A 25,911-nucleotide genomic window follows, 5' to 3' on the forward strand; every position below is an offset into this window, starting at 1 on the left:
TACGAACATGATATGTCTACAGATGAACCTACCTCGACATATGAAATTGGAAATATCCCTATTTTGTCGGCCAGCATTCCTTCAGCCCAGTTTTCATCCACTCTGCGGATCACAGTCAGAACATCATCCTAAAGAAATAATAAACATCAGTCTACCTGACCCCATCAAGCTTGTCACTTAATTTATCTTTTCAACAGAGGGACTAAAGTTTTAAGAATACACGAATAAAAGCCCTGTGACATGCCTTTAGTACATGAATCCAATATTTTGATGAACTAAATGGTAACTTTCAGTCAACCTGGTGTCCTTCCAGAAAGTTGTTAAACTAGGAACCCCTTCTAATCAGGGGTTGGTTGCTCACTTGGTTTAGATCCACAGATTGCAACCTCTAGTGCTCCCCAGCCTCTTGAACCCATGTTTTAGATGGAGTCTCAGGCTCTTGTCACTTTCTCTCTGATAATACACCAAATGCCCATTTAAATGCATATCTCACTGTTTTTCTTTACATAAAACACAATACCCTACTTAAAATTCCAAAGCACACAGGGATTATCAATTCAGTTGATATATTCCTGTGTGCTTTCCAGCAAAGAAATTTACATAGGAAATAAGGAAGTAATGCTGTTTCATTTTGTTATTCATAATTCAGTGAATTAAAACCCCTGGTGGCACACATACCCTGTATAGCAACCTAGAATTGAATTTAGGCTCTAAATATGAAAACGATACCACACAGAGCATCAACCAAAATTACCTTTCATATAGAACAACCCAAGCACAGAACTCCTTTCTGTGGGACTTGAAGAAGACTGCTTCCAGGTGTTTTTAAAAGCACAGTGGTATAGTTCACTCTACACTATTTTACCTTTTTTTTTTTTTTTTTCCTTTTTGCAAAATGAAATACGAGCTCCATTGCTGTGTATCCAGGTACAGGGGACTGGCTGGCAAGAGGAACACCACGCCACCCTGACATTACCTTTGCAAACGGAAGGCAATCTTTGTCTGCTTCCTTGTCTTTCACCTCAAAGTCATAAAGTGCTTTGCACTGAGGCGGGGGCTGAGGTAACGGCTTGATGATCTGCACGAAGTTGGTGGGGAAAAACCCATGGATCCCGTTGACTTCCCCATGGTACCAATTCTCATCCACTTGCCGCCGCAGAATGATGATGTCACCTTTGCTGAACTTAAGGTCTCCGGGCTCTTTCCCTTCGTAGTTGTATAATGCTTTGGCACATGGTAACTGAGGTATACCCTGAAAGAAAAGAGATGAGTTTTAATGGAGAAACATCCCCAACGTGTCTGAAAGGTTAACGATATTATCATTCTTTTCAAGCCAAGATCAAACCAACATCTTACCCCGGGAAGAAAAAATATCACATAAAAAAATCATACATGTGTCTCACCAAGAAACAGCAAACAAACAAATATCACAGTGAAATAAGAAGAGTTGACCACCCATGCACACCCCCTGGGAGTTAGCCTTCTGCTCCTAAGGCTCATTTTGTGGGGTTTGTTTGGAGTATTTATTGAATCCATGGAAATACAACTGCTGAGTCTGGCTCCCTGGTGTAAAATTAAAAAACATGTAAGTAAAAAACAAGAACAAACAAAAAACCGAACTTATTGCCTGATAGCAACTACCTTATTCGGCAGGATACAAGATAAGCATGGAGAAGAAAAAATTTAAATAGAAGCACAATTCACTTAGTGACTGCTCTTAAACTTGGTGGTTAAGAATCAGAGTTTGGCTTTAGGCAAAACTTTCCCAACTGCTGTTTTTTTTTAATTTTTTTTTTTTTATTGATTATGGTATCACATAATTGTCCTCACCATGGTTGACATGTACACATAAGACACTGTTTGATATTGAAATTGGGACTCAAAAGAACTGTTGGCCCAGAAAGGAACTCACTACAGACTGATTCATTTGCTTCTCAGCATAACCATTATGGCTTGTCTCAGTTTCGGTCCTTATAAGGGAATTCCTTGTATCACATGATCCCAACTGCTTTTAGTGTGGACAGTATGACCTACTGTCTCATGAGCTCTGGTATTTATTGAGGGTCTACTATGTGCCAGGGCCTGGAATACAGCAGTGAGTCAGAGAGCCACAGCTGCTGCCCTCTCAGAGGGTATCATCTGTGATCAGACAGACATGTGGTCGTTCACAATCTGCATAAAATCCTTCAACTCTGCGCTTTCCTGGTCACAGAGCACCATGGGGCTCATATGCTAATAGTGGAGGTTTTGAATGTTACTAATTGCATTCTGATTTTAAATGACAGGATTAAAAAATGTGTGTGGGAGCCCCAAGGCAACCTAATCATCAAATGGGTTAAATATGGTATTTCCCAATGGCACTGGAGGTGCCCCTTCTTGAGCATGAGCTGTCACTTTAAGAAGAACTCTGGCCTGCCTGGGACACAGCTGCCTATCCCTGATTGGAAGACTAAACGGCCAATCAAACATGTATATCATAACTTCACCGAATGAGATTACCGGGCTCCTGCTTTTCACGTAGTTATTCGTTTATCCATTCATCCAGAAAACATGAATCGCAGGCAACATGCTAGTGCTGAGAACTGAAAGAGAAACAGGGCTCCGTTCTTATCCTTAAAGGACAAGATATTAGGTATAATTATAATACAGGATAGCGAGGTCAACGATAAGAGTTATGCTAGGATACGGAACTCAACCACCGAGATGTGACAGAGGTGCTTCAGAAGGCACAGGTCTACGGTGGGTGGAAAGTGAAACACTTCCTCGAGGAAGTGACACCTGAGCCAATTAAAGGATACAGAGGAGCCAGCCAGGCAAAGCTGAAGTGGAAGAATGAAAGAGGAGCGAGGGCACGGCAGGCAGAGCACACAGCCCCAGCAAAGACACGGAGCGTGCTGTGCAGCGGGACCGGGGTTTTACACAGAACACGGGTGTTCCGGGGGGGGGGGGGGGGGACTGTGGAATGTCACGTTAGGGGAGGTGAGCAGAGGCTCGGTGGTGGAGAGTCTTGAATGACATGGGAAAGAGCTTCGATGGCTGTGTCCGTCCCTCTGGCAGTGACAAGCCACATCCAGGTTGGAAGCACCGCCAGCCATGAGGAGAGTGGTGTGCCAGGCAGATGGGTCTGGCAGCAAGATGGAAAACGGACAGGAAGTGGGCTGGCAGGCAGACAGCGCTGTGCAAAGCACAGGCCTCGACTAGTTGAAATACTTTTTGAGTTTCCTCTTTCTAATGAAGTCGAGCAAGAGGGAGCATTACTCATGTTACTACTCACTCCCTAGCATCCCCCCTACCAGATGAAAGTGTTACACCCTGGATGGCAACAAAACTTCATAATGTAGTTAAAAAACAAAAAAACAAAAAACAGTTTGGTTTCTAGTCAGAGATTTAGAGTCTGACCTACTTATAAAAGCCAAACTTTTTTTTTGTTGTTGTTGTTAATTTTGTTTGGCTGAAGGGGACCAAGCCAATTCTTGGATCTCCACATGCTATTGGCAAGCGTCTTGGCTTGGCTTGGCCGGTAGGATGTTGTGTTTGGTTAATGAGAGCTGCTCTGGAGGCCAGTTCTCCGGAAGACGGGAGTCGAGCCTTCCAGAATCCTGGGACCCTCGTGTACTCTCTGACTTTGGGCCCCTGCCTGAAGATCCTGCCTCAAATGGCCTGACTCCTGCTCCCCATCCTTGGCCTAATCTTGTCAACAACCCTGCTGCACCCTTTGCTTCCCCATCAGGAACTCGGGTGCTTCACAATCCTGTGATTTTGAGTTATATTCCACTCAAGGTCCAACCTTATGGAAGGATTCTTCTAATCTCTGTCTACTCTCATGGAGAGACCTCCCTACATTCTCTTCTTTACTACGTCTTTCTTGAAGTCTGTTTACCACAATTTAACAATATTTCCCAGGTCAGGCTTGAGGAAATAACAGTAAATAAACACAGCCACATTACTGTGAGAGCCCAGCGAGCATGGCTCCGTGGCTGAGCGTCGACCTGTGAACCAGGAGGTCCTGGTTCGATTCCTGGTCAGGGCACATGCCCGGGTTGGGGGCTGGATTCCCAGTGGGGAGCATGTAAGAGGCAGCCTATCAATGATTCTCTCTCATCACTGATGTTTTTCTCTCTCTCTCTCCCCTTCCCTTCTCTCTCCGAAATCAATAAAAATATATTTTTAAAAAATATTACTATGAGGGAGAGAGCAAGAGTGACCGAGCCATAGACAGAGCACTGACAACTACTGCAGTAAACGAATTCTTGGAACACAGCTGATGGGACCACGATCAGACAGCAAAGGGCACCTGTTGGGAGCCCACACTCCAGAGCCAAATGCCTGGGTTTGAATCCCAGCTCAGCCACTTACAAGCTGTGTGATCTGGAGCAGCTTCATCTCTCTGTGCCTCATTTCCTTCATCTGGGTCATCATCGTGAGGGTTCAGTGAGTGTGAATGTATGAAAACCACTACAAACGGCCCAGCCGGCAGCCAGTGCTACGAGCGTGAACTATCATCATCATCATCATCATCGCCCAGAACGAACAGCCTGTTCGCCGGGGAAACACAGCACCTGAAAATGCGTTTGTCTCCCTGCAGCTGGATGCCTTTCTTTTTTGGACGAACTCACACAGCAATTACATTTTCATACATATTCACTGCAGAACAATGCAAAGAATGCTCCTCCTAGGAAGTGTTGGGGCTTTCGAAACGTGCACTTCTGAAGCCCACATTTGTTTTCTGAGTGGAACCCATTCATCTTCTTGTTGAACAGAAGAAATTACAAATTCACAGACATGCACCGTTTAATAGGGGATGGCGTTTGAGATGTGGCTGTAGTTCATCTTGACAGGGCTAGTGGGAGGCACGGGATGCCTGCATGAATTAATTGAAAATCCTATTACAAACTTGGTGACAAATAACTCTATTCGCCATTACGGCCTGTTCTCTTATCTTCCCCCCGCCTCAGTTAGCTCTTTTTGGCCTACTCTGCCCAAATTCATGCACCGAGACACTGAGCTAGCACTCTTAGAAACCATTCTCAACTGCTCCTTGAGGAGATCTGTAACATTCCCAACTGCCCAGTGTGGTTCTCTGGAGATACGCTGATGTGAGAACTGAAGGAATTTATTCCTCCACAGATCACTGCTACACACCAGTGGCCTCACAGACGCACTAACGTTTCCACCTACAATCATCCGTCATGCTTATCACAATGAGCAGCAAGGATAAAACCTATCACAGGGCACTCATGATGGTTAGCCTAGTTCAGTGGTCAGCAAACTACAGCTCGCGAGCCACATGCGGCTCTTTGGCCCCTTGAGTGTGGCTCTTCCACAAAATACCACATTCGGGTGATTGCAACTTCGTGGCCCATGCACAGAAGTCGGTTTTCGGCCTGGGCCAGTGGTCAGCAAACTCACTAGTCAACAGAGCCAAGTATCAGCAGTACAACAATTGAAATTTCTTTTGAGAGCCAAATTTTTTAAACTTAAACTTCTCCTAGCGCCATTTCTTCAAAATAGACTCGCCCAGGCCGTGGTATTTTGTGGAAGAGCCACACTCAAGGGGCCAAAGAGCCGCATGTGGCTCACGAGCCGCGGTTTGCTGACCACTGGCCTAGTTACATCTCCGTGACTGCAACCTGAAATGCACTCATTCACACTGACGTGCTAAGGCTATTTCAATGATCAATAACCGCAGAGAAAGAGTCATAAAGCTTATAGCAGTCTAACCCAGGAGCAGACATTTGTGCATCTGGCTGCGTTTCTCTATGGTGCTCTTTTTCAATTCAAAGAGGCTCAGAAGCCGGTTTGCGTCCAATTTCTCAAAAGAAGGTTTCCCACATGAAATGAAATGAATTCTGCTCTGATTTCAAATCAAGCCAAGTTCAGTGATCTTTAAAAGACCTCTTCCCACACAGACTGCCGATGATTCAGGCTAAGCGGTTAACGACTTGGAAGAGCAATAAAAGAACGTATTTTTCCTTCTGCCACATCTGCAGGATAAAGTCAAAACACTGGGCTGAGCAGCTAGGTCTACCCTTGTGGGGGAAAGGCACCCGAGCTCGCGGAGGCACTGCCTCCTCATTCATCTCCTCGGAAAGGTCGGGAGTCATGTCAGCACCCGGCCCTCTGCCCCCGGTGCCTGCGGCAGGCTCTCCAAACGGCCTTTCTCCCTCCTGTCGGGCCACGGCCCCCGAGGAGCCGCAGAGCTTACATTTCACTTGGCGCCACATGAAAGGGAGGCTTAAAAGGAGAGAGAGCCAGAGAGAAGCCAACTCCGCAGTCTAACCTGGGGTTTGCAGCTGTCACTCACACTGCCAGCTTTATAAAAAAAACTTGGCAATTTAGACAGGGGAGGCAATGTAACAATTCTAAATCTAAAATACATTTCGATAAATGATGACTCTCTTGCTCATAGGAAAAAAAAAAAAAGAATTCCTATGACAGTGAGCCAGTTTTACTTCGCAGAGAATTTTTGCTTCTATGGTACATGTACGGGTATTTTATCCGACATTAAAAATCCTCCTGAGATCAGCACACTAATATTTCTGATGAAATGCTTTACCCTCCATTTCTGTACTATCAAGTGCATCCCAATATATCTGGCAAAGCGCTACTTGATGATCTATCTGAGCGTCCAACAGGTAAATAAAACATTCACCGACAATTTATTTTATAGACACTAAATGCCAATGCTCAAATATAAATGCAAGACGGCCTCCTGAAATTCAAATTCCTTCATGCATTTCTTACTGCTCCATAAAGTAAAAAAGATTCAGTGACCTACTAAAAAAGAATATCTAGAAGATACTCTGGTCACGGGAACAGCAATAAACTGTGTAAAATTTAGTAATTTAGTTATATCTAAACTGGCACAAGCTCAGGCTTATTCCAACATGAATTTCAAAAACGACCCAGGAAGAATCGAGGCACAAGAAAATCTCGGTAATAGGAGGTAATGCACACAAAGAAATAAGTAGCAAATGGGTTGAGGAAAGGATTTTTTAAAAACGTCCTTTGAACAATGAAATACATATTGGCTTTTCTCTAAAATGTGAAATATCTACCAGGATATAATAACAGTATTTCATTCTTTCTTCATTCATAAGTCTTAAATGTTTTTTTTCAAAATGTCTAGGTTGGATCCTCACTCAAATATCTTTGAACCGTCACCTGAAATATTTCCACTTCACTATAACAAACATCCAAGATGAACATTACAAGTTATTTTGCCAAAGCAGGATCAGAAGGGACTGAGAATTCCATCCTCCCACAAGAGTCAAATACTGAACCAAATATAAATGAAGTTAGCTGAAGGAAAAAGATTTATGTTCAAACATCAGAAATAAAATAGAGTTTTCTGACAACAACAACAAAAAAGATCTTAGACTCTTTGTTAAATTCTCCTCTATGAACCACAATGGAGAGAACAGGTGAGTGAATGTGTAGGACGGAGTCAGGCACAGTCATCCCCTGGGCTCCTCTCCCCTACTTGTCTAGCAGATCCTGAGGGCACACCCTGGAGCACAGTTTGGAGGGCAATGCTGTAGGGAGAGAAGTGGACTAAGGGGCACTTGTTTAGGAAAGACTCATTATTAAGGGGATAAAAACACCAAGAACCAGAGGTCAGGAAGAGGACCAGCAGAAAACCACCATTGTATCGAAAACAACGCCTTATCCACATCACCCATGTCTTTACAACCTGGAAACGATCCCCACTTATACCATCAATGTTGCAGACAGTGCGTTTTATGGTCCTCCGTTTGGACTGACCGTTCCACATCATATTTCCCACATTCAGCAGGCAAACCAGGCTGCTGTCATCGCCTGCAACCTCAAGCTGTTCCTCCTTACTATCGCCCGGATGTTGTGTCCCCCTACAAATTCATGTGCCGCTCTCCTGACCTCCAAAGGTGATGGTGCTAGGAGGTGGGGCCTCTGGCAGGTGATGAGGTCATGAGGCTGGGGCCCTTGTGAATGGGATTAGTGCTCTTCCAAAGGAGGCGCCACGGAGCTCTCTAACTCCTCTCGCCTGTGAGGATGCCGGGAGAAGCTGCAGGCAATAACCAGGAAAAGGGCCTTCCTCAGAACTCAACCTTGCTGGCGCCTTGATCCTGGATGTCCCAGCATCTATAACCGTGACAAGTGATTTCTGTTGTTTATTACGCACCTCCCCCCACCCCCCCCCCCGCCCTGCCCCCGAGTCCGTGGAACTTTACTAGAGCAGCCCAAATGGACTAGGACACTCCGGCACCAACATTCATCCAGAAAGGCCTGCTCTCCCTCCTCCTTCCTACCTCCGGCATCCCCAGCACTTGTTTGTGGGCAATTAGACAGCCGCAGCTGATAATCACGCTGCATTTCTTTCACTTACAGCTCTATGTCTTTCTTGGAGGGCTGCTTCTGTTGTCTAGAACCAGATGTAAGTACGGTGATTCCGGTGTAAGGCCACCAAGCAGACTCGTTCTCAGAGAGAACGGCAGCCTGTGTTCTAGGGCGCAGGGCAGTGCTGCCTCCTTGGGGAAGAGTCTCCCCACCGCCCCCAGGTCTGCAGAAGGTGCTGTACCCACAGAACGTCTCGCGCATACACTGCTGTTACAGCCTTGCTCTCACTCCGTTTACAACCTGCTCCCCCCGTGCTACCGTTTCCCTGAAAATAAAACAGTGTCTTATATTAATTCTTGCTCCCAAAGATGCGCTAGGTCTTATTTTCAGGGGATGTCTTATTTTTCCATGAAGAAGAATACAGTACACATTTATTGTGAAATGAAAATAAAGGAAATTTATTACCTGTATACGATACGGTAGTACGGAGTTGTCAACACAAACCAGACAAACTGTGAATCCTACAGTATCAAGAATTTACTCATTTATTCAATGACCATCATGTCATCATCTTCTGGAACATCATCATAACAATCAAATTCCTGAATTTCCTGGTGAATTTCTTGTGACTCCATTTCTTTCAGAATCAGTGGACCAAATCTCTCATGTTTAGCCTAGAGGGCCTTATTTTCGGGGGATGCCTTATATTTCACTCAGAAGGAAACCTGTAAGTAGGTCGTATTTTGGGAGGATGTCTTATTTTAGGGGAAACACAGTAGATTGTAAAGCTGGTAACCTCCGTGAAATGTGGGACCACGTGGCATCCATCTTTATGTTATAAGCTTCTACCTCGGTGTCGGTAAGTAAATTCTTGCTATACAAATAAAGAAAAAAATTGTTCTGGATGTGGTTCCTCCAAAAGATCGCCAATCAGGGCACATGCCCAGTGGCCAGCTCCATCCTGGCAGGAGGAGAGTGGGAGGCAGCAGGTCAATGTTTCTCTCATACATTCTTTCTCTCCCTCTTCCTTCCTCTCTCTCCAAATAGCAATAAAAAGGAAACCAAACTTTTTTTGTTAACGTTATCTCTCCTGGGCTGCGTGTTAAAATGTGGACACCTACGTGGAAAAAAACGCCACATCCAAAGCAAAAGCAACTTGAAAGCCCGGCCGCAGCGGCTCAGTGACTGAGTGTCAAACCCATGGACCCAGAGGCTGCGGTGGATCCCCAGCCGGGCACATACGCAGGTTTCGGGTTTGATCCCCTGTAGGGACCTGCAGGAGGCAGCCCATCAACGATTCTCTCCCATCATTTATGTTTCTCTCTCACAATGGAGTGGCTTAGTCCATTTGGGCTGCTCATCATTTATGTTCCTTCCTCTCTGAAATAATTTTTAAAAAAGAAAAGAAAAAGCAACTTGAAAAACAATTCTAGAGAGAGTCAGGCTCAGCAGGTTTGAATATTTATGTGTTCCTGGTACTCCACATGAATGGCAGATCGTTAGCCTCTGCTTTTTTTTTGACCAACAAACAGGCTGTTTTTGACCAACTGGGAAACAGGAGGAAACATACTTTTTTTTTTTTTTAATGTATTTTATTGATTTTTTTTTTTTTTTAAGAGAGGAAGGAAGAGGGATAGAGAGTTAGAAACATCGATGAGAGAGAAACATCAATCAGCTGCCTCCTGCACACCCCCTACTGGGGATGTGCCCGCAACCAAGGTACATGCTCTCGACGGAAATTGAACCTGGTACCTTTCAGTCCGCAGACCGATGCTCTAGCTAGCCACTGAGCCAGACTGGTTAGGGCTAGCCTCTGCTTTTGAAACTGTCCTCAGTGCCTCCCACACAGCACTTGGGGGACATGCGACACTGAGACGTGAGAGGAGCAGGAACACGGAAGGAGGGGCGTCATTCCTAGTCCCCAAGGGTGCCGGGCACCTGGGCACACAAAAGTGGTACAGAAACCCCGGGGAAACGAGAGCCGGTTCTGCTGACTGGTGTCCACTTCAGTCAGCTCTGGAAACAACAATACATTCTGGAAACGGGCAGCTGAGTGCTTTGTACTGAGCAAATTGTCGGCGTTTGAAAAATGTGAAATGAATTATGCAGCCAACCACAGCAAACAAATATTTTCCTTACAGACTCACTCGGGAGTTATGAGGAAACAGTCATGAAAATGATTTATGGCTTTTATCTTGGATGGCCTTAAAAAGGGAGTATTCAACAGACAGACAAATCATTAAAGAAAACAAATCTTATTCATTTCTCCAAGGGAACATAGCCATTGAGATGCAGTCACTGAGCTAAAATGCAGGAAATTCATACCGCTCGTGGCCCTGAATGTTAGTTTTCTGTTTCATCACATGCTTAATAGTTACAATAGTATTTTTGCAAAGAGCAAGAACATTTATTGAGAGAATTCCCTGTAGTAAGAGGAGCTACTATCTTGAGAATGTAAGGCAGGAGGAGGGATGAGTCCTGGTAAAAGGTCAAGTTTCTATCTCTTTAGAAAACAGCTTGATTCCTGCCCTTCCCTTTGCCCTGTCTAAGCCCCCCACCTGCCCCCGCGATGTGGGGCTAGATAGGAAGGATAACCATCTGCATGGCCTGGTCTACTCCATACAGAAACGCAGGAAGGCAGGGAGAGTCAGGGACACAGAGGGAGAAGGGTGTGTGGGAGCAGGTTTTACAATTAAATAAAAAGGGCAGGAAAGGCCTTGACCTAATTCAATTGCCTGGATTTAGATTGTTTTTTGTCCAGTGCTTCCATGAATATCCTGCAGAGAGTTTGCTTGTGTAATTTAAACATGACATTAATTGGGGAAAGATGACTCACAATTTCAGAATTAAAGCAACATTAGAAAACACTCAAACCTATATGGACAATTAGATAAAAGTGCTAAGGCAACTCAACCAGGGAAAACAAAGCCTTTTCAACATCTGGTTCTAGAATAATTAGAAGTCCATCGGGGGAGGGGCGGAATGAGTCTTGATGCCTACCCCACACATCACATACAAAACTAATCAGAGATAAATCCCAGAATCACATGTAAAAGCCAAAACTATAAGTTTTCTAGCAGAAAGTAAGGGAGAATATCTAAAGGATGAGGTATGCCAAAAAAGAAGCTTAACTAACCATAAAGATTTATAAATAGGACTTCATCAAAACTGAAAAATTCTGTTCATCAAAAAACACAATTAGGGCCCAGCAGGGTGTAGCTCAGCGGTTGAACATGGACCCAGGAACCAAAAGGTCACCGGTTCGATTCCCAATCAGGGCACATGCCCAGGTTGTGGATTCGATTCCCAGTGTGGGGCATGCAGGAGGCAGCCAATTGATGATTCTCTCTCATCATTGATGTTTCTATCTCTTTCTCCCTCTCCCTTCCTCTCTGAAATCAATAAAAATACATATTTTTAAAATAAATCCCTCAGAACTTAATACATTCCATGTTTCAGAACTGCAATTCACATATGCAAATTTTACCTCAATATTAAAATGTTTAAAAACATACACACACACACACACACACACACACACGCACACAGAGTACAGCACTTGAGAAAAAAAATAAAAATTAGAAATGACCACTTACAGCAGGTCTGCATGGAGGAAAATATAAAAAAGTATTACAGAGATAACAAGCTACACTGGCAATCAAGACAGTGGCAAACTGGAAAAAAAGAGAAATCTGAAGTGTAGAGCTTAGGAAGATGGCTCCTTTCCCATAAGGAATCCATCCCTGAGGTACAGAGATAGGTATCCGTAATGTAGGGTTTCTGCTATAATCTGACCCTGTGTTTATGAGCCAATCTCTCACTAGATGTCCAGGATAGATTCAGAGTCCCATAAACAAAAGGAACTGCAGTATTCAGTGGGGAGAGATATAAATGACAAAAGTGTCTGGAAAATATTATGACAGACAAGGTGCAGAAACTGCGATATATTAGTGGGTTGTATTAAAGTAAGTTTTCAAATACAACGAAAAGGTCTTACCCAGAGAAAGTCAGTCAGTTTCATGTTCACTGAAGAAGAAAAAATACCGGCTTAAACCGATGTGTGCATTATTTAAACTGGATAAAGGAATTTCCTGACGGCGAAGAGTGTTAAAGGACATCACAATGGATTATGATCTTACACTGGAAACTCTTAAAAACAGGACAGCTTCACAAGTTTGGTTCTGCCCACAAGCAGAGGAACAGATTATAATTTACAACCTCCAATAATGCTAGGATTTCTCTGGCAATCAGACCATTTGAAAGAATAATTTTAGTCGTGATAATTTTGTCCTTTCTTTTTTAGGAGTGGAATATCAAGAATAAAGGTAGTAATGAGGTATGGGAGAGTGAGCAGGGAGGGGACATTGGGGGTGGGGGGAATGAGAATATGAATTAGCCTGCACAAATCAAATCAAATGAAGCCAGTCAGCTTCAATACTCCAAAGTCTACCACAACCTATTAGTCTTGTTAGAAAAAAAAAAAAAAAAAAAAAAGGCATGCTCAGCTGTGGTCAAGCACACCAAGCTGTCTTTCATCTCACTACCTTTGCTTATGTTGAAAAAGTAATATCTAATGTGTGTTTTTCTGTTACTACTCTTCAAAGGAGTGTACTGCTAGTCAATTAAATGTGAGGTTTACACAGTGATGACTGAATAATTACCGCAGGATAACACCCTCTTACTTTGAAATGGATCAATGATATAAAACCAATCCTGTGAAACCCATAGGGTAGAAAGAAGGTCTTTAAAATATAATTAAGTCTTTTTATTAAAAATACGCATTGTGATTTGAAATTCTGGCTTTAAAAAGTATTAAAGGTATTAACTGAATGCAGAGACAATCTCAGAGGTGTTTCAACTAAGCTATTTCACCTTTGAGTAAGTCTATTGTAAAATGATGCTTAAAAAATACTTGCCAATAGTCTGTGCTGCTGAAATGAGGGTTACTAGAAAACACCAATTGCCGTTCCTTTCTAAATTCTCCATTACATGACTGTGCAAGAAATGCTACGACAAGGAAAAAAATATCCATTTTGCAATGAATAATTTTACCAAGAGTTATTTTAAAACAAGCAGTTTTATTAAAGCTCCCCTCAAAAAAAAAAAAAAAAGATTATTCAAGTTTAAGTATATTAATCACCAAAAATAAGAAATAAGAGAAACGTAAAGGGAAAAGCTTTACTAACTAAGCCAGTTCTGACAAGCTCAAATGCAACTCTTTTATTTTCACTTAAATCATTAAACAGTAGGATACGAATTACAGTTATTTTCAACCAACATAACCATTATATAAAAGTGATATATTAATTTTCATATTTCTAGGTAATTAAATATATAGCAAAAAATATAAAATTAAGCAAGATTCCACATGTGTACATCTGAGACTACTTTTATTAAACATTTAATATCTATTGCATAAGAATATCATTCTACCTATATTCATAATAATAGAAAATTGAGATAATAAGAAAATTGGTAATGTGAGATGTCATGGCAACAGATTATAGTTTTGAAAGTGTCTATTCATGTAATACACATCTGTATATTTAAAAAATTATTTAACTAAATGTTTCTTTGGGCAAAGCAACTAGTTTTCATGTTCACTGACTGTGAGCAAGTTGAGGACAGAAGACTGTATCTCATCCATTTTTGAATCCTGACAGTCCAACCCATAGCACAGAATCAACTCATGAGATGACTGCTTTTCTGCTGCCTCTTCATTCCATCCTACAGAAATCTGCCAGATTCATCTTCTTAAAAATGTATATTCACCAGATCGTCTTGTCTTATCCACTTTTTCTTCCTTTTCTACCAAAATCAGTTCCAACCTTGTTTGGCACTTAAGATGCCCACATCCTGACCCCACCTCCTCTCCAACAAGAATCCAACAGCCTAATTAAACTAGATTCCTTCCAGTTCCTGTAATAAGGTTTCTCTTCTCCCACTTCGGGGACTTTTTTGTGCCACTCACTCCACCCCAAGAACCCTCTTTCCAACACCTCACGTCCACTTGTCAGAAGTCCACTCACCCTTCAAGACACAATTCAAATACCACATTTTCCAAGTCTTTCCTGATTTACCAATATGGATGTAGAGTCTTCTTTTGAAACCCAGGAGGTTTTGTTTATAGTGCTCTATTGGCTTTATTGTACCTTTTATAATATGCATTTGTGTACTAAAATAATAACCCTCCGAGGACAGCGATGGTCTCTTATGCCTTCTTGTGTCACCTGCAGAGTCTAGTATATACATTATATATAGTAAGCATATTTACTGAAACGAATGACATCAATCCCTCCCCTGTTGTAAGAGTTGTTACAACTCCTCTTCCTCCCACCTACTAGACAATTCAGAGAAACAGGGGGACGTTTCTCCACTTTTAGCTTGTGCCTCTGTTCAAGATGGCAGTCTGTGTTGGGTGTCCCACTTGAAGGAATTTTGCTTAGGAAATTTTAGTGGCCATTTGCCTATATGTACCAACCAAGCAAAAGGTCAGGGCACTGCCATGGGGTCTGCTTGCCTTTTTTGCTGTTATACCTGACCTAGGCAAGGAAATCAAAGGAAGAGACTTAAACCAAGGCAGTATCTTGCAGTGGGGTGGGGTGGGCTAAGCACATTCATTTAATTGCCTGAGTGGCCTCCCTCCTAAGGTCAGATGAAATTTACAAAAAGTATGCTTTTGAAAAATAAAACCACAGCAGTTCTAGAAAATAGGGAAGACATTCATTAGCATAATAGAAAAATTTCAGGAACATCTAAGCAGAATGAAAGCAAATGGGATCAGAAAAATTTCAAAGGCTGGGTTGAAAAATATATAGGGCATGGCTAAAAGAAATAGTGGTGACCTTCCTCAGGAAGTATAGAGGGGAAAAAAGACAAAGGTGAAAAATTTAAAAAGTTAAGAGAAATGAAAGATAACTCTAAAAAGATCCAATATCCATCTAAAGTGAATTTCATAAAAGAAGAAGAAAAAGGAGTAGAGACAATAAGAGGGAGAAGCATCATGAAAAAAAAATAGAGTAATGAAATAAATTTGTCCTCAGCTAAAGACACACAAAATCTCAGCTAGAACAGTCTCAGTAAGGACCAAGCAGGATTAGTAAGGAAGGAAAAAGGGATTCATACACATTTCATTACATTTCAAAATTGCAAAGATAAGGAAAAAATTAGAAAGATTTAGGCCAACATAGTTTACCATTCTAGAACTAGAATCTGATTTCCAGGTAGTAATGATGGATTATAGAGAACAGAGTAACGCCTTTGAATTTCTAAGACAACGTGGTTCAGAAAAACTTAGCAAGCTAAACTGTTCAATAAGTGTATGGACAACAAAATAAAACAAAACCCCATATTTTTTAACGAATAAACCTCAGAGAATTTATCCCCTGTGCATTTCAAATGGAAGAAAAAAAAATTATCTAAGGCGGTATCTTCTACTTACCTCCCCCAAACAACAGAAGATTGCCACAGAGGTGACATGTGATAGAAGAAACACGGATGGCTAAGAAAATGGAAAAGAAATGTAAAGAGAAGCTACTGGCCGATACCAGTTTGGCTCAGTGGATAGAGCGTTGGTGTTTGGACTGAGGGGTCCCAGGTTTGATTCCGCCGGTCAAGGGCATGTGTATTGGTTGTGGGAACATCACCGGTGCGGGGTGTGTAGGAGGCAGCTGGTTGATGTTTCTCTCTCATTGATGTTTCTAACTCTCTCTCTCTCTTTCTCTCTGTAAAAAATCAATAAAATATATTAAAAGAAAAAAAAAAAAAGAGTAGCCACTGGGTTTAGAGGCTGGGTCAGCACCACGTGCAGTGAGGCAGCGTCTGCGGACATGGGGTATGGCTCCTTCTTTATGGAGCCAACCACACTGCAGTAAAGAATGTTTATATAATCATAATCCTGCAAATGCTGTTTTTATGGGGTTTCAGTGTTTAGAATCAATCTCCTCAGATAACAAAAAAAAATTAATTATACTCATAGAATAGAATGTTATAAACTCTGATAACATAAAAAAAATAATACTGCACTGAACAAAAATCAGGAGTTAGGGAAGGGGAGTTGGGATGCAGAAATAATCTACAGTTTTTTACATGGTATCTGAAAATCATCAAAGCCTAAAAAAAAACAAAAAAAACCCACAAGAAATAAGAGATATATTATTTGAGGTTGGAAAGCTACCTGGTAGGAGAAGTAAAAAACAGAGACCAGTGTAATCACTTAGCTGGGGGTGGAGGGTGGGGGGAGAGGGGGGCTACGGTATGAGAAGGGACACTTTTACTGTAGAATCTTCTGTGTGGTTATATATTTTCTATCAGGAGCAGGTATAACTTAAAAAATAATTTTTTTAAGAAAAAAATGTAGTGTGGAGAATTCTAATGTACTCACCATAAAATTTAATAGAGTCTCTTGTTTATTAAATAATTCAGACATACAAAGAAGATGAATAATTTAGACGATAACCCTGCACTCCCAACCTAACTTGAGCAATAAAGCATTTTAAATGCAAGGGAAGCCTCCTTTACCAACCACATAATAGCTTTTGAAAGAAAATGAAAAGAAGAAAAACTAGATAGACTTCAATACACTTCCCCTACTCCCACTCCAAGTTACTCCTAATGGACTCTTGCACTGGAATAGCAACAGGACATGAGTAAGGTTTTGTTTCCACTCTGCATTCTATCTTTATAATAAATACAGACTTTTAGTTAGCTGCACTAATTTTTTTTTTTTTTTTTCTGGAAAAAAAATTATCTTACTGAAGAAATATATATGGTAAGTGCAGTTGTTAAAAAAGAAAAGAAAGAAAGAAAAGAGAGGAAGGACATAAACTGTCTCCACAATCACGCTCCCTCCTTCTGCCAGACCTTGTGGTTTGATTAATCACCTTGAGAATTTATGCCTCGGAGCTGGCGGTCCTGAGATGCTGTGCGTGGAGCCTGGAGAGCTAAGTGTGTTAGCTTTGGAAGAAATAAAAGCATAAATCCCTTCTCTCCACTCAAGAGGGGTTTGTGTACTGAACTTGTGAAATACATGGAAGTCTCTCCACACGTCAAGTTCCTAAAATACCTACTTCTTAAGCAAACTTAAGAAACCAAAGTGTGACTCAAACTACCAGTATTCAGTCATTTACAAGCTGTTTTTAAAGAGAGGGGGGTGAGTAGCAAGCAGACAGTATATGAATTGTTAGAACCGCAGTCACAAACACTTGATTAACCAGAGATAAGATTTTAAAATGCTTAAAATAAAGGCATTTCTCTCTTTCTCACAACGTCTTTTAAAAACGTAAGAGCACACCCATACCATCACCATCAATCTGACTTGTAAGGATATATTAATACAGCATTATACTTCCATTCTAATTTCCCGAGCCATTTTATGTAGAGAGACAGGTATAGATCTATGGCTTCTGTTTCTTCTTCCCCAGTTGCTCCAGTGCTCCAAGTTTCTCTTTTCTCTCTAAATTCACTCCCAAGGGCAGTGGTGGGCAAACTTCGGCTCTCGGGCCGCGGTTTGCCACTCTGTTGACTGAGTTTGCCGACCACTGCCCAAGGGGATCTCATACTTTTAAAACCATGTATACCACCTGTTTCCAACCCTGGCTGCATGATTAGGATCAACTAGGGAGTTTTTCTTCTTTTAAAGCCTTACTCCAAACCAATTAAATCACTTACTCCAAACCAATTAAAAATTTCCGGTGTTGGGTCAGAAGTATAGATTTTTTAAAGTTCCTTAATGATCCTCACGTAAAGGGCTAAGACCTGGCACACTGTTGTCTCCCAGGCCTGACCTCAGCGGCCGCCTCTCCCAAGCGCTACAAGTGCCTACTCCACGTCTCCTCTTGAATATTTCAGGCATTTCCAAGTTGTCTGAAATAGCCCCTTTTTTTTTTCTTTTTTTTTTAATGTTTGCATTGATTTTTAGAGAGAGGAACAGAGAAGGATAAAGAGAAACATCCTCTATTGGCTGCCTCCTGCACTCCTCCTACTGGGGATCGAGCCAACAACCTGGGCGGGTGTCCTAACCAGAATTAACCCGATAATCTCTTGGTTCGTGGGTCTACGCTCAACCAATGAGCCACACTGGCCAGGCTCAAATAGACCTCTTGATTTCCAAGGTCAAAACCCATCCTCTACCAGGTTTTCCCATTTGGATAAAAAGCCCCACCATTCAGCTAGCTGCTTGGGTGCTAACGCTAAGCTTTACCATGATGCTTCCATTCCTGATCTTCCACATCTAGCAAGCCTGCTGGCTCTCTACCTTCAAAATCTATCCCAAACCAGTCCACGTATTGCAACCTCCACTGCTACGAGCCTAAGCCAAGGCAACACTCTCTAGATATTGTCCGTCTTAAACATCTAGCACTATTGTCCACACTATTGTCTGATAATCTCCCACTGGCTTTCCCTCCCACTTACAATAAAACACAAGTTCCCTCCCGTAGGGTTAGAGTTAGGGTTAGGGCTTTCTAAAATCTGGCTCCTGCTTAATTTTCTAACTCGCTCTCTCCAATTTCTTTCATCCCTTAACCTCCAACTAACTGTTGGCCCTACAATAGTTGGCTCTGCTGCTGCTCATGAGCACTCCAGGCTCTTCTCTGCTTCAGGATCTTTCTCTCATTTTCCTAAGCCCGCAATAATCTTTACTGGCTTATCCCTGCTCACTGTTCAGTTCTCTACTCCAATGTCATCCCAATCAATCCTCCCGTAACTGTATCAAAACAGCCCCAAACAACCAGAACCCACCCTAATCTCCTCACCTTGCACTTGGGACCCTGCTCACTTCCTTCATGGCATTTATCACCACCTGCAGTTACACTAGTTATTCATTTGTTGGCTTGTTTATTCTCTCTCCCCACCCACCCCAAAACACTAGACCATAAGGTCTCAAAGAGAGTGAGTTTGTCTTGTTCAAGGTAGGAACCCAGGCCTGTGCCTATAAGTAGCTATCAAGCAGTGGGCACTGCATGCTAGTTTTTATGAACAGAGTATTTATGTCCTGCTCAAATTTTCTATGTTGGAGCCCTAATGGAGCCCTGAACAGCAAATGGAATAAGAGATAAGGTAACAACAGAGGGAAGCTACAATGTGCCACGCTTTTCTCCAATGTATGGGAGACATACATTGAGCTCATGGTCAACAGCAGTAAACCAGTGCGGGCTGGCTAACCACCTGTCACTATGCCGCCCAGAAAATGGCCAGTGTGGGCAGGGGCTTACAGGTCCCTTCCTCTTCTCATCACTATTCTTCAAAGACACGCTTTCTTTTTTATCTAAACACCCACTTCAAGTCCACAGCAAGGAACACGGAATGGTGATTTTTTTTTTACAACTCTTCAAAAGCAGTGTCAGCCAGTTACATTTAAGGGATGACAAGCTGTCTTAAGAAGAGCCCTTAAATTAGAATTCAGTCGTAAAAGAAATTGGGGAGGTTATGCCATCCTACATCAACCCCTGCACATGGCTGCCTGGTAGTCACAAGTGTACTCACAATTAGGGTTTTGCTTACCTCTTTGTCCTCCAATTTAAAAGTCTTTTATAAAATAGAGATATTTTCCTAAAGATTTCCTCAGCTTGTACCCTAGAGAATTTTACTTTATAAACACCCACTTGTTCCAAAGGAGGTTTGTTTTTTTTTTTTTCATCCGCTACTTAAATAAGATGACATCAACTAGACAAAGGACAACACTTGCAAGAACAGAAACAAAGAGAAGTTATGAAATTAAACTCTGAGAGATCCCCACACTGATTTTACTGAGCACACAATACATTTGTATCTGCAATAAAAGTTCATTAAATAAACGAAAAAGAACGTTCATAGCCCATTGTGTATGTCCATAACACTGAAGGGATTAGTCTAATATAAGCCATTGTACATGTTAAACAGTTGTACAGTGAGGGACATGTTAACTGTGCCTTAGCTGTGTGACCTACTATTTTTAAATATTCAAGTGTTTTAAAAATAGCTCTATGCTTTCAAATTCCTTAGATATATGTAAACATGTTTCTAGGGAGGTGAGGGGTTAAACTACGTACTTCATAGTCACAGTCCCCTGTATATTTGAATGATAAGCATTGCCTATGTGTACGTATAATGTGAATATATACACAGGTACTCACAAAGTTGATAAAGGTGTAAGACCTGGGTTCTCACAGATGACATTCTTGAGAGTTTTTTTGTTTGTTTGTTTGTTTTTAAACAGTAACTCTGAACCTGCCCTTGTTTGAGGTACATAATCCTAAAATGTTGGGGCTGAAAGGGAGCCAAAGGATTTTCAGCCCAACTCACACACATTAGGACAAAAAGGAGAGCTGAATGCCTGAAATCACACAGCTGGTGAGTGGCAAAGCCAGGACCCTACCACCTGAGAAGTTGTTACTCTAATGGCAAAAGTGACTCTGCAAGTGGGATGAAGTGAAGAACCTAGAGATGGGCAGGTTACCCTAAATTTCCTAGGTGGGGCAGATGTAGTCACAGAGCCCTTAGATTCAGAAAACAGTCCCCGCCGAGTTCGGTCAGAGGCTGACAGGCCTGCGGAGGAACCCTGCAGGCTTTGGATACTGGTGCAGAGATGCATCGTTACTGGCTATGGGATGGAAGACCACCAGCCAATGAACATGAGCAGCCTCCAGACCTTGGAAAATGCAAGAAAACGAATTCTCTCCTAGAGCATCCAGAAAGCAGCAAAGCCATCCCTATGCCTTGATTTCAGGCCAGGGAGACCCATGTGGGGCTTCTGACCTATATAATTATAACAAACTAGGGGCCCAGTGCATGAGTTTGTGCACTTTGAAAGGAACTGCGGGCTTCAAGGCTGCGGTGGGCACAAGGGTGGGTCTCAGCCCATCCTCTGGGCCCTCGCCTGGCCCCTCCTGCCGCAGAGACGGGTCCACTGTCTGCTGGCAGCCCTGCTCCCGCCACTGCCGCTCCCAACGGGTACAAGCAGGGCCAGTGCCATCAGCAGGTATGAGCAGTGGCTGCTTCCCTGATCGCCCCTCAGGAGCAGGGGAAGGTGGAGCAGCTGCCACTCTCATCCGCTGACGGTGCCGAGCAGTCAGAACCAGCACTGGGCACCAGCAGCGGGTGCAAGTGGCAGCTGCCGGCCCCCAATCACTTCTCAGCAGCAGGGGAGGTGGAGAAGTCCAGAGGGGCAATTGCAGCCAGCAGCCGCCACCCACACCCACTGACAGCACCAAACGATCAGGTGCCAGCAGCAGGTGCAAGCGCGAGGCAGGACCACAACAAATGGGAGCAAAGAATGTTTAGTAACCACCAAAAGCTCACCCCGATGACAGCGACTGGCACCCCCTCCACCAATCCTGCTGCAGCTGGTGCCCGCCATGCTCTGCGCATGCCCCGTGGTGGTCAGTGCTCATCATAGCGACCAGTTGTTTGGTTGTTCCACTGTTCGGTCTATTTGCCTAGTAGCCTTTTATTATATAGGATATGTGTTGCTTAAGTCACTACGCTCATGGTCATTTGTTACAGGGGCCAAAGAAAATTAATTAACTATAATATGTGAGTCAATAGCCCATATTCTCATCCCTTGGCCCGTCTCCTGCCCAAGGCCCCGGGGGACAGACCCAGCCTTCCATCACATCCCTCTTGGAGGAAGTTCCCACAGCCCTCGGGTTATGCAAGGATAACTCAGGAGAAGGGTGCACACAGCCTGACAACAGAAAAGAAAGCTGCTGAAAGCCCTGTACAAAGACAACACCGCACGAACTTGGAGTGAGTTAAATTTCACTGTTTACTTTAGCTCATTCTTTGAACTACATTTGCTTCCAAGTGAAATAAAATTGACTTTGAATAAATTTTACAGTGTTCTACTTGAAACAGCTGGTTGGACTTTTCAAAAAGCATCTTGTCAGAATTATGTATTTTTTTTTCCTCCCTAAGACATGCTGTTCCACCCACTAAGTCATACCAGAAGCCTTCGTAATCATGGTAAATTACAGTGTGAATGCAAATCCTCTGGATTTCCATCCTGCACTAAGCTTTTTAGGGGAATGTGTGAATAGACCGAACGCCTTAAGTTTAATGCAACGGAAATCTGCATAAGCTTGGGTCATACCCATGGCACAGAGGGGCACACACAGTGCACAGAAGGGCCAGCAGAACTCAAGGAAAACTTGTGGTTCTCGGGCGGAGCCACCGAAGCCAGACCATCTGTGCAACAGCCGAGGCAAAAGAAGCAAACGCAGCAAAATGGGACCCAACCCTTAACTGATTCTTTCCTCTCTAGGTTCCAATTTACTGTGTCCCAATTCGGGAAGGGATCATCCAGAAGAATAATGTAGTATGAGGAGGAAAGGGGGGTAAAAAAAGAAGTTAAATGAGAAAAATGTGCCCAAACCGGAGAGTCTAAAGGCTCATGTTCCAAGTCCTGCTTGTGTAAACACTGATCCTCCACCTCATGGAATTGTTGACATTACATAATTAGCTAGTTACAATAATAACACCACAGCTAAACACACTGCCACAGCCCGAGGAATGCTAACTACTCCAGTGAATTGCCCTTCCCCGCCACATTTGTGTGGAGCTTCAAAGCAAATGTGGGGACAGAAAAGAATGAGCGTTCAGGATGCAGACAAACCCAGCGTACGTCTGGTCCCTCTAGGAGGTGGATCCCAGGGGTTCCCCTCACACACCCCAACTTGGATTTTTGTTGTGGTTTGTTGGTCCAGCCTTTGGTTGTTGCCTACTTAGGTCAGTAAGATTCAGTAAAAGCCCTCACATACAATGTGGTATGGTAATATATATATTCTTTACATCAGATTAGTGTGTGTATGAAACAAACTCAGGCACTTCTGTTCTTCATCTTTATCAGCATCAACAACTTTAACATAACTCCTTCAAACAACTTAAACCCAACACTTTTAGACATTTTTATTCCTCAACTTTTCAACTCTAACCTAAACAAACAAAACATTGCTTTCAAAATTTAGCATTTCCCCTCACTAGCCGGAGGAAGAGTTTCACCTACCAGTGACCCTTCCGGTATCTATAATCAGCCCCCCAACCCCCAGGGCAAGGAGGGTGCTGTATTCTGTTCTTGGTAAGTTAGATTTTTCCCCGACTACACTTTTTCTACTAAATATTAAGATGTATGGTCTGACAAAAATGGTTTGATGTTTATGTTCCCCCAATCTCTAAAGCCTCTTGCTCTGCTTTATTTTTCTTTATAGTACTTATAGGCTGTTTCATATCAATCTATTCACATCCCTATGATAATCTATTAGGCATCTATTTTTTTGTTGTATATTGCATCTCTCCTATTAAAATGAGAAGAGGGACCATGTTTGTTTTATTTACTGCTATATACTCAGTGTCTAGAGCTATGCCAAGCATAATGTACATACTCAAATAATATTTGTTCAATGAGTAAATGGAATTTTGTGACCATATGTAGGAGAACTGAATAGAACATTTGAAATGGTGACTACTCTGGAAAACACATATATGTGCTTGACATACTTACCTATATATATATATAGGTAAGGATATGGATATATATATATATATATATATCCATATCCTTGATTCAAAGCAATCAACTTAATAATTTTAAAGTTATTTGTATTTTATTTGATAAATAAAAAAAGGGAGAACACGTTATTACAACTGATTTGTTAGAAACAGCTGATTTTTACATTAAAATCGGGTAAAATATTGTACAATCATTTACAAAAGAGGACAGCCAAAAATAGTCATTTATTGAACAGGTGCTTGTACAGGAGGACACAGGAAGCATGATCCACATATTTCGGCACATGAGTAATTAAGAATGCCAAGATATTCTCTTTTCAAAGTATTTTCAATTTCCTAACACTGCCTACAAAATTCAAAACTTCCTTAAAATATGATGGGAAACTCTAAGAGTTTGGAAACTAACACAACATAAAAACTAACCTCTACAGTTTAAAAATGAAAGAGACATTTCATTAGTCAATCACAGATTAATTTGGGGATTTTTAGATTCAATCCTGCTCTCATGTGATCACAAAGGGCTTATGGGTAATGTTTTTCCGGAACACAAAGGATGGGCCATTTGCTAAGGGTCTTTCCTTTCTTGCCTGTCTTCGCAGCAGGTTCTGTTACAAAAGGACGGAGAGGAGACTGTCAGCATAAATTAACACTCAAACCTGTGAAGAATTTTTGTTGAGTTTATTTGAGCCAAACTGTTGACAATTGCTGGGAAGCAAAAATCTCAATGGATTGAGATAATGCTCCAGAGAATGGCGGTTTTGCACCTTATTTTATAACATTACAACCCAAAGAGCAGATGTTTGAAATCCATTGTTGACAAATTAGGGAGGTGAGAGAAAGCAAAGCTGGAAAACCTCTGGGATTAGATTAAAAAAAAAAAATGATAGACACACACTTCTTTTACATGGGTGGGTGCAGGATAGTTAACAGTCAACAATTAACTCAATGACAATGAGGGGATGTGTGGTCTCCACAGAGTGGTGTCTGTGCTTTGAGGGATCCGGAAAAAGGAAAATCACTTTGACATTCCAACGATATGTTATCTTAGGTGCAAAAAGACAATAGGTAGGCTCAGTTAAGGTAAAGATTGATCTTTGTCAAGGAAGACACCAGCCTAGGACATGACTACCCACCATAAACTGCTTTTAGTTAAAAAGTTTTAATTTCAGACCACCCTATGAGGTTACGTTAGGTCACTGAGTTTGCAAGGTTGCCAGCTGGGCCTTCCCTGAGCTAGCCAGTTTAGCACGTAGGCCCTTTTCACCCACAAGACAACATGGTGAAATGTAAAGAATAAACAGTACACGGACTGTCCAGACACCTGGATGCTTACTGTTTCCTTACAGAGATTACACTCTGAAATAAGTGAGCAGGTAAGAGTTGCTTTTTGTGTCATAAAAAGGGAAAGATGGCTTTTATATTAGTGTTTTTCAAGACTTTTTAGTAACTGCTTAAATTTGTAAAATGTCAACAAGAGAAACAAATGAGTTAGGACATGACTACTTGTTGGAAGCCTTTGTAAGATAACAGAAATGTAGGGAAGGGGCTTATTATTTCTATAATATCATGAAGTTTATGAGACTACACAGATAAAGTTGACAGATTGTCTCCATTAGCAAGGCTAACAGGAAGGGTTGTTTGTTTTAAAAAGTAGTAACAGCTGATGTCATTCTTTTCCTTAAACCTGTCACCTGGGATTTAGCAGCCAGGAGGCTGAGAGCATTAACAAACAATCCTTGGTGACTAATGGAAATTCACTCACAGAAGGAACCAGACCTCAAGGTACCTACCCATCCTCAGGCTGGCTGGGGGCCTACATCCCCCACCTCCGAGATCCATCCCATCTATAGCAGATCTCTTGCAGGAAATCTCTATTTTCAGAACAAATTATCTATTGAGTGCCTCACAGCAAGACTCTTTATTCAACTCTAAACCTTAAGGTGTTTCTAGCTCCATCGGCAATACCAGGGCCCATCATACATGCACGTATCAAAACAGAGCTGACCCTCCCCACATGAACATTCTAGAAAACCAGATGGTGAAGCCACAAAGCAGTGTGTAGCCAACACGAGCTGTGAAGTCTGTCAGACCTGGGCCTGAGTCCAGGCTGTT

The 25,911-nt window shown here is 42.3% G+C and overlaps 1 protein-coding gene across 5 annotated transcripts in view; it reads right to left on the reverse strand.

Moving 5' to 3' along the window:
• Positions 1 to 25,911, reverse strand: part of SH3RF1 (SH3 domain containing ring finger 1) — a 162,870-nt gene that overhangs the window by 59,447 nt on the left and 77,512 nt on the right. For 4 of the 5 annotated variants that reach the window (XM_036425401.2, XM_036425404.2, XM_036425398.2 and 1 more), the window contains exons 3-4: positions 977 to 1,252; positions 33 to 128 (exon numbers count right to left, since the gene is read on the reverse strand). In XM_036425401.2, coding sequence (XP_036281294.1) covers positions 33 to 128; positions 977 to 1,252 — 372 coding nt within the window. Of the gene's footprint in view, positions 1 to 32; positions 129 to 976; positions 1,253 to 4,356; positions 4,528 to 25,911 lie in introns of those variants that run through there. The other variant, XM_036425403.2, reaches the window with a different exon arrangement.

Source organism: Pipistrellus kuhlii, unplaced genomic scaffold, assembly GCF_014108245.1.
Source record: "Pipistrellus kuhlii isolate mPipKuh1 unplaced genomic scaffold, mPipKuh1.p scaffold_m20_p_8, whole genome shotgun sequence".
Taxonomy (NCBI): Eukaryota; Metazoa; Chordata; class Mammalia; order Chiroptera; family Vespertilionidae; genus Pipistrellus; species Pipistrellus kuhlii.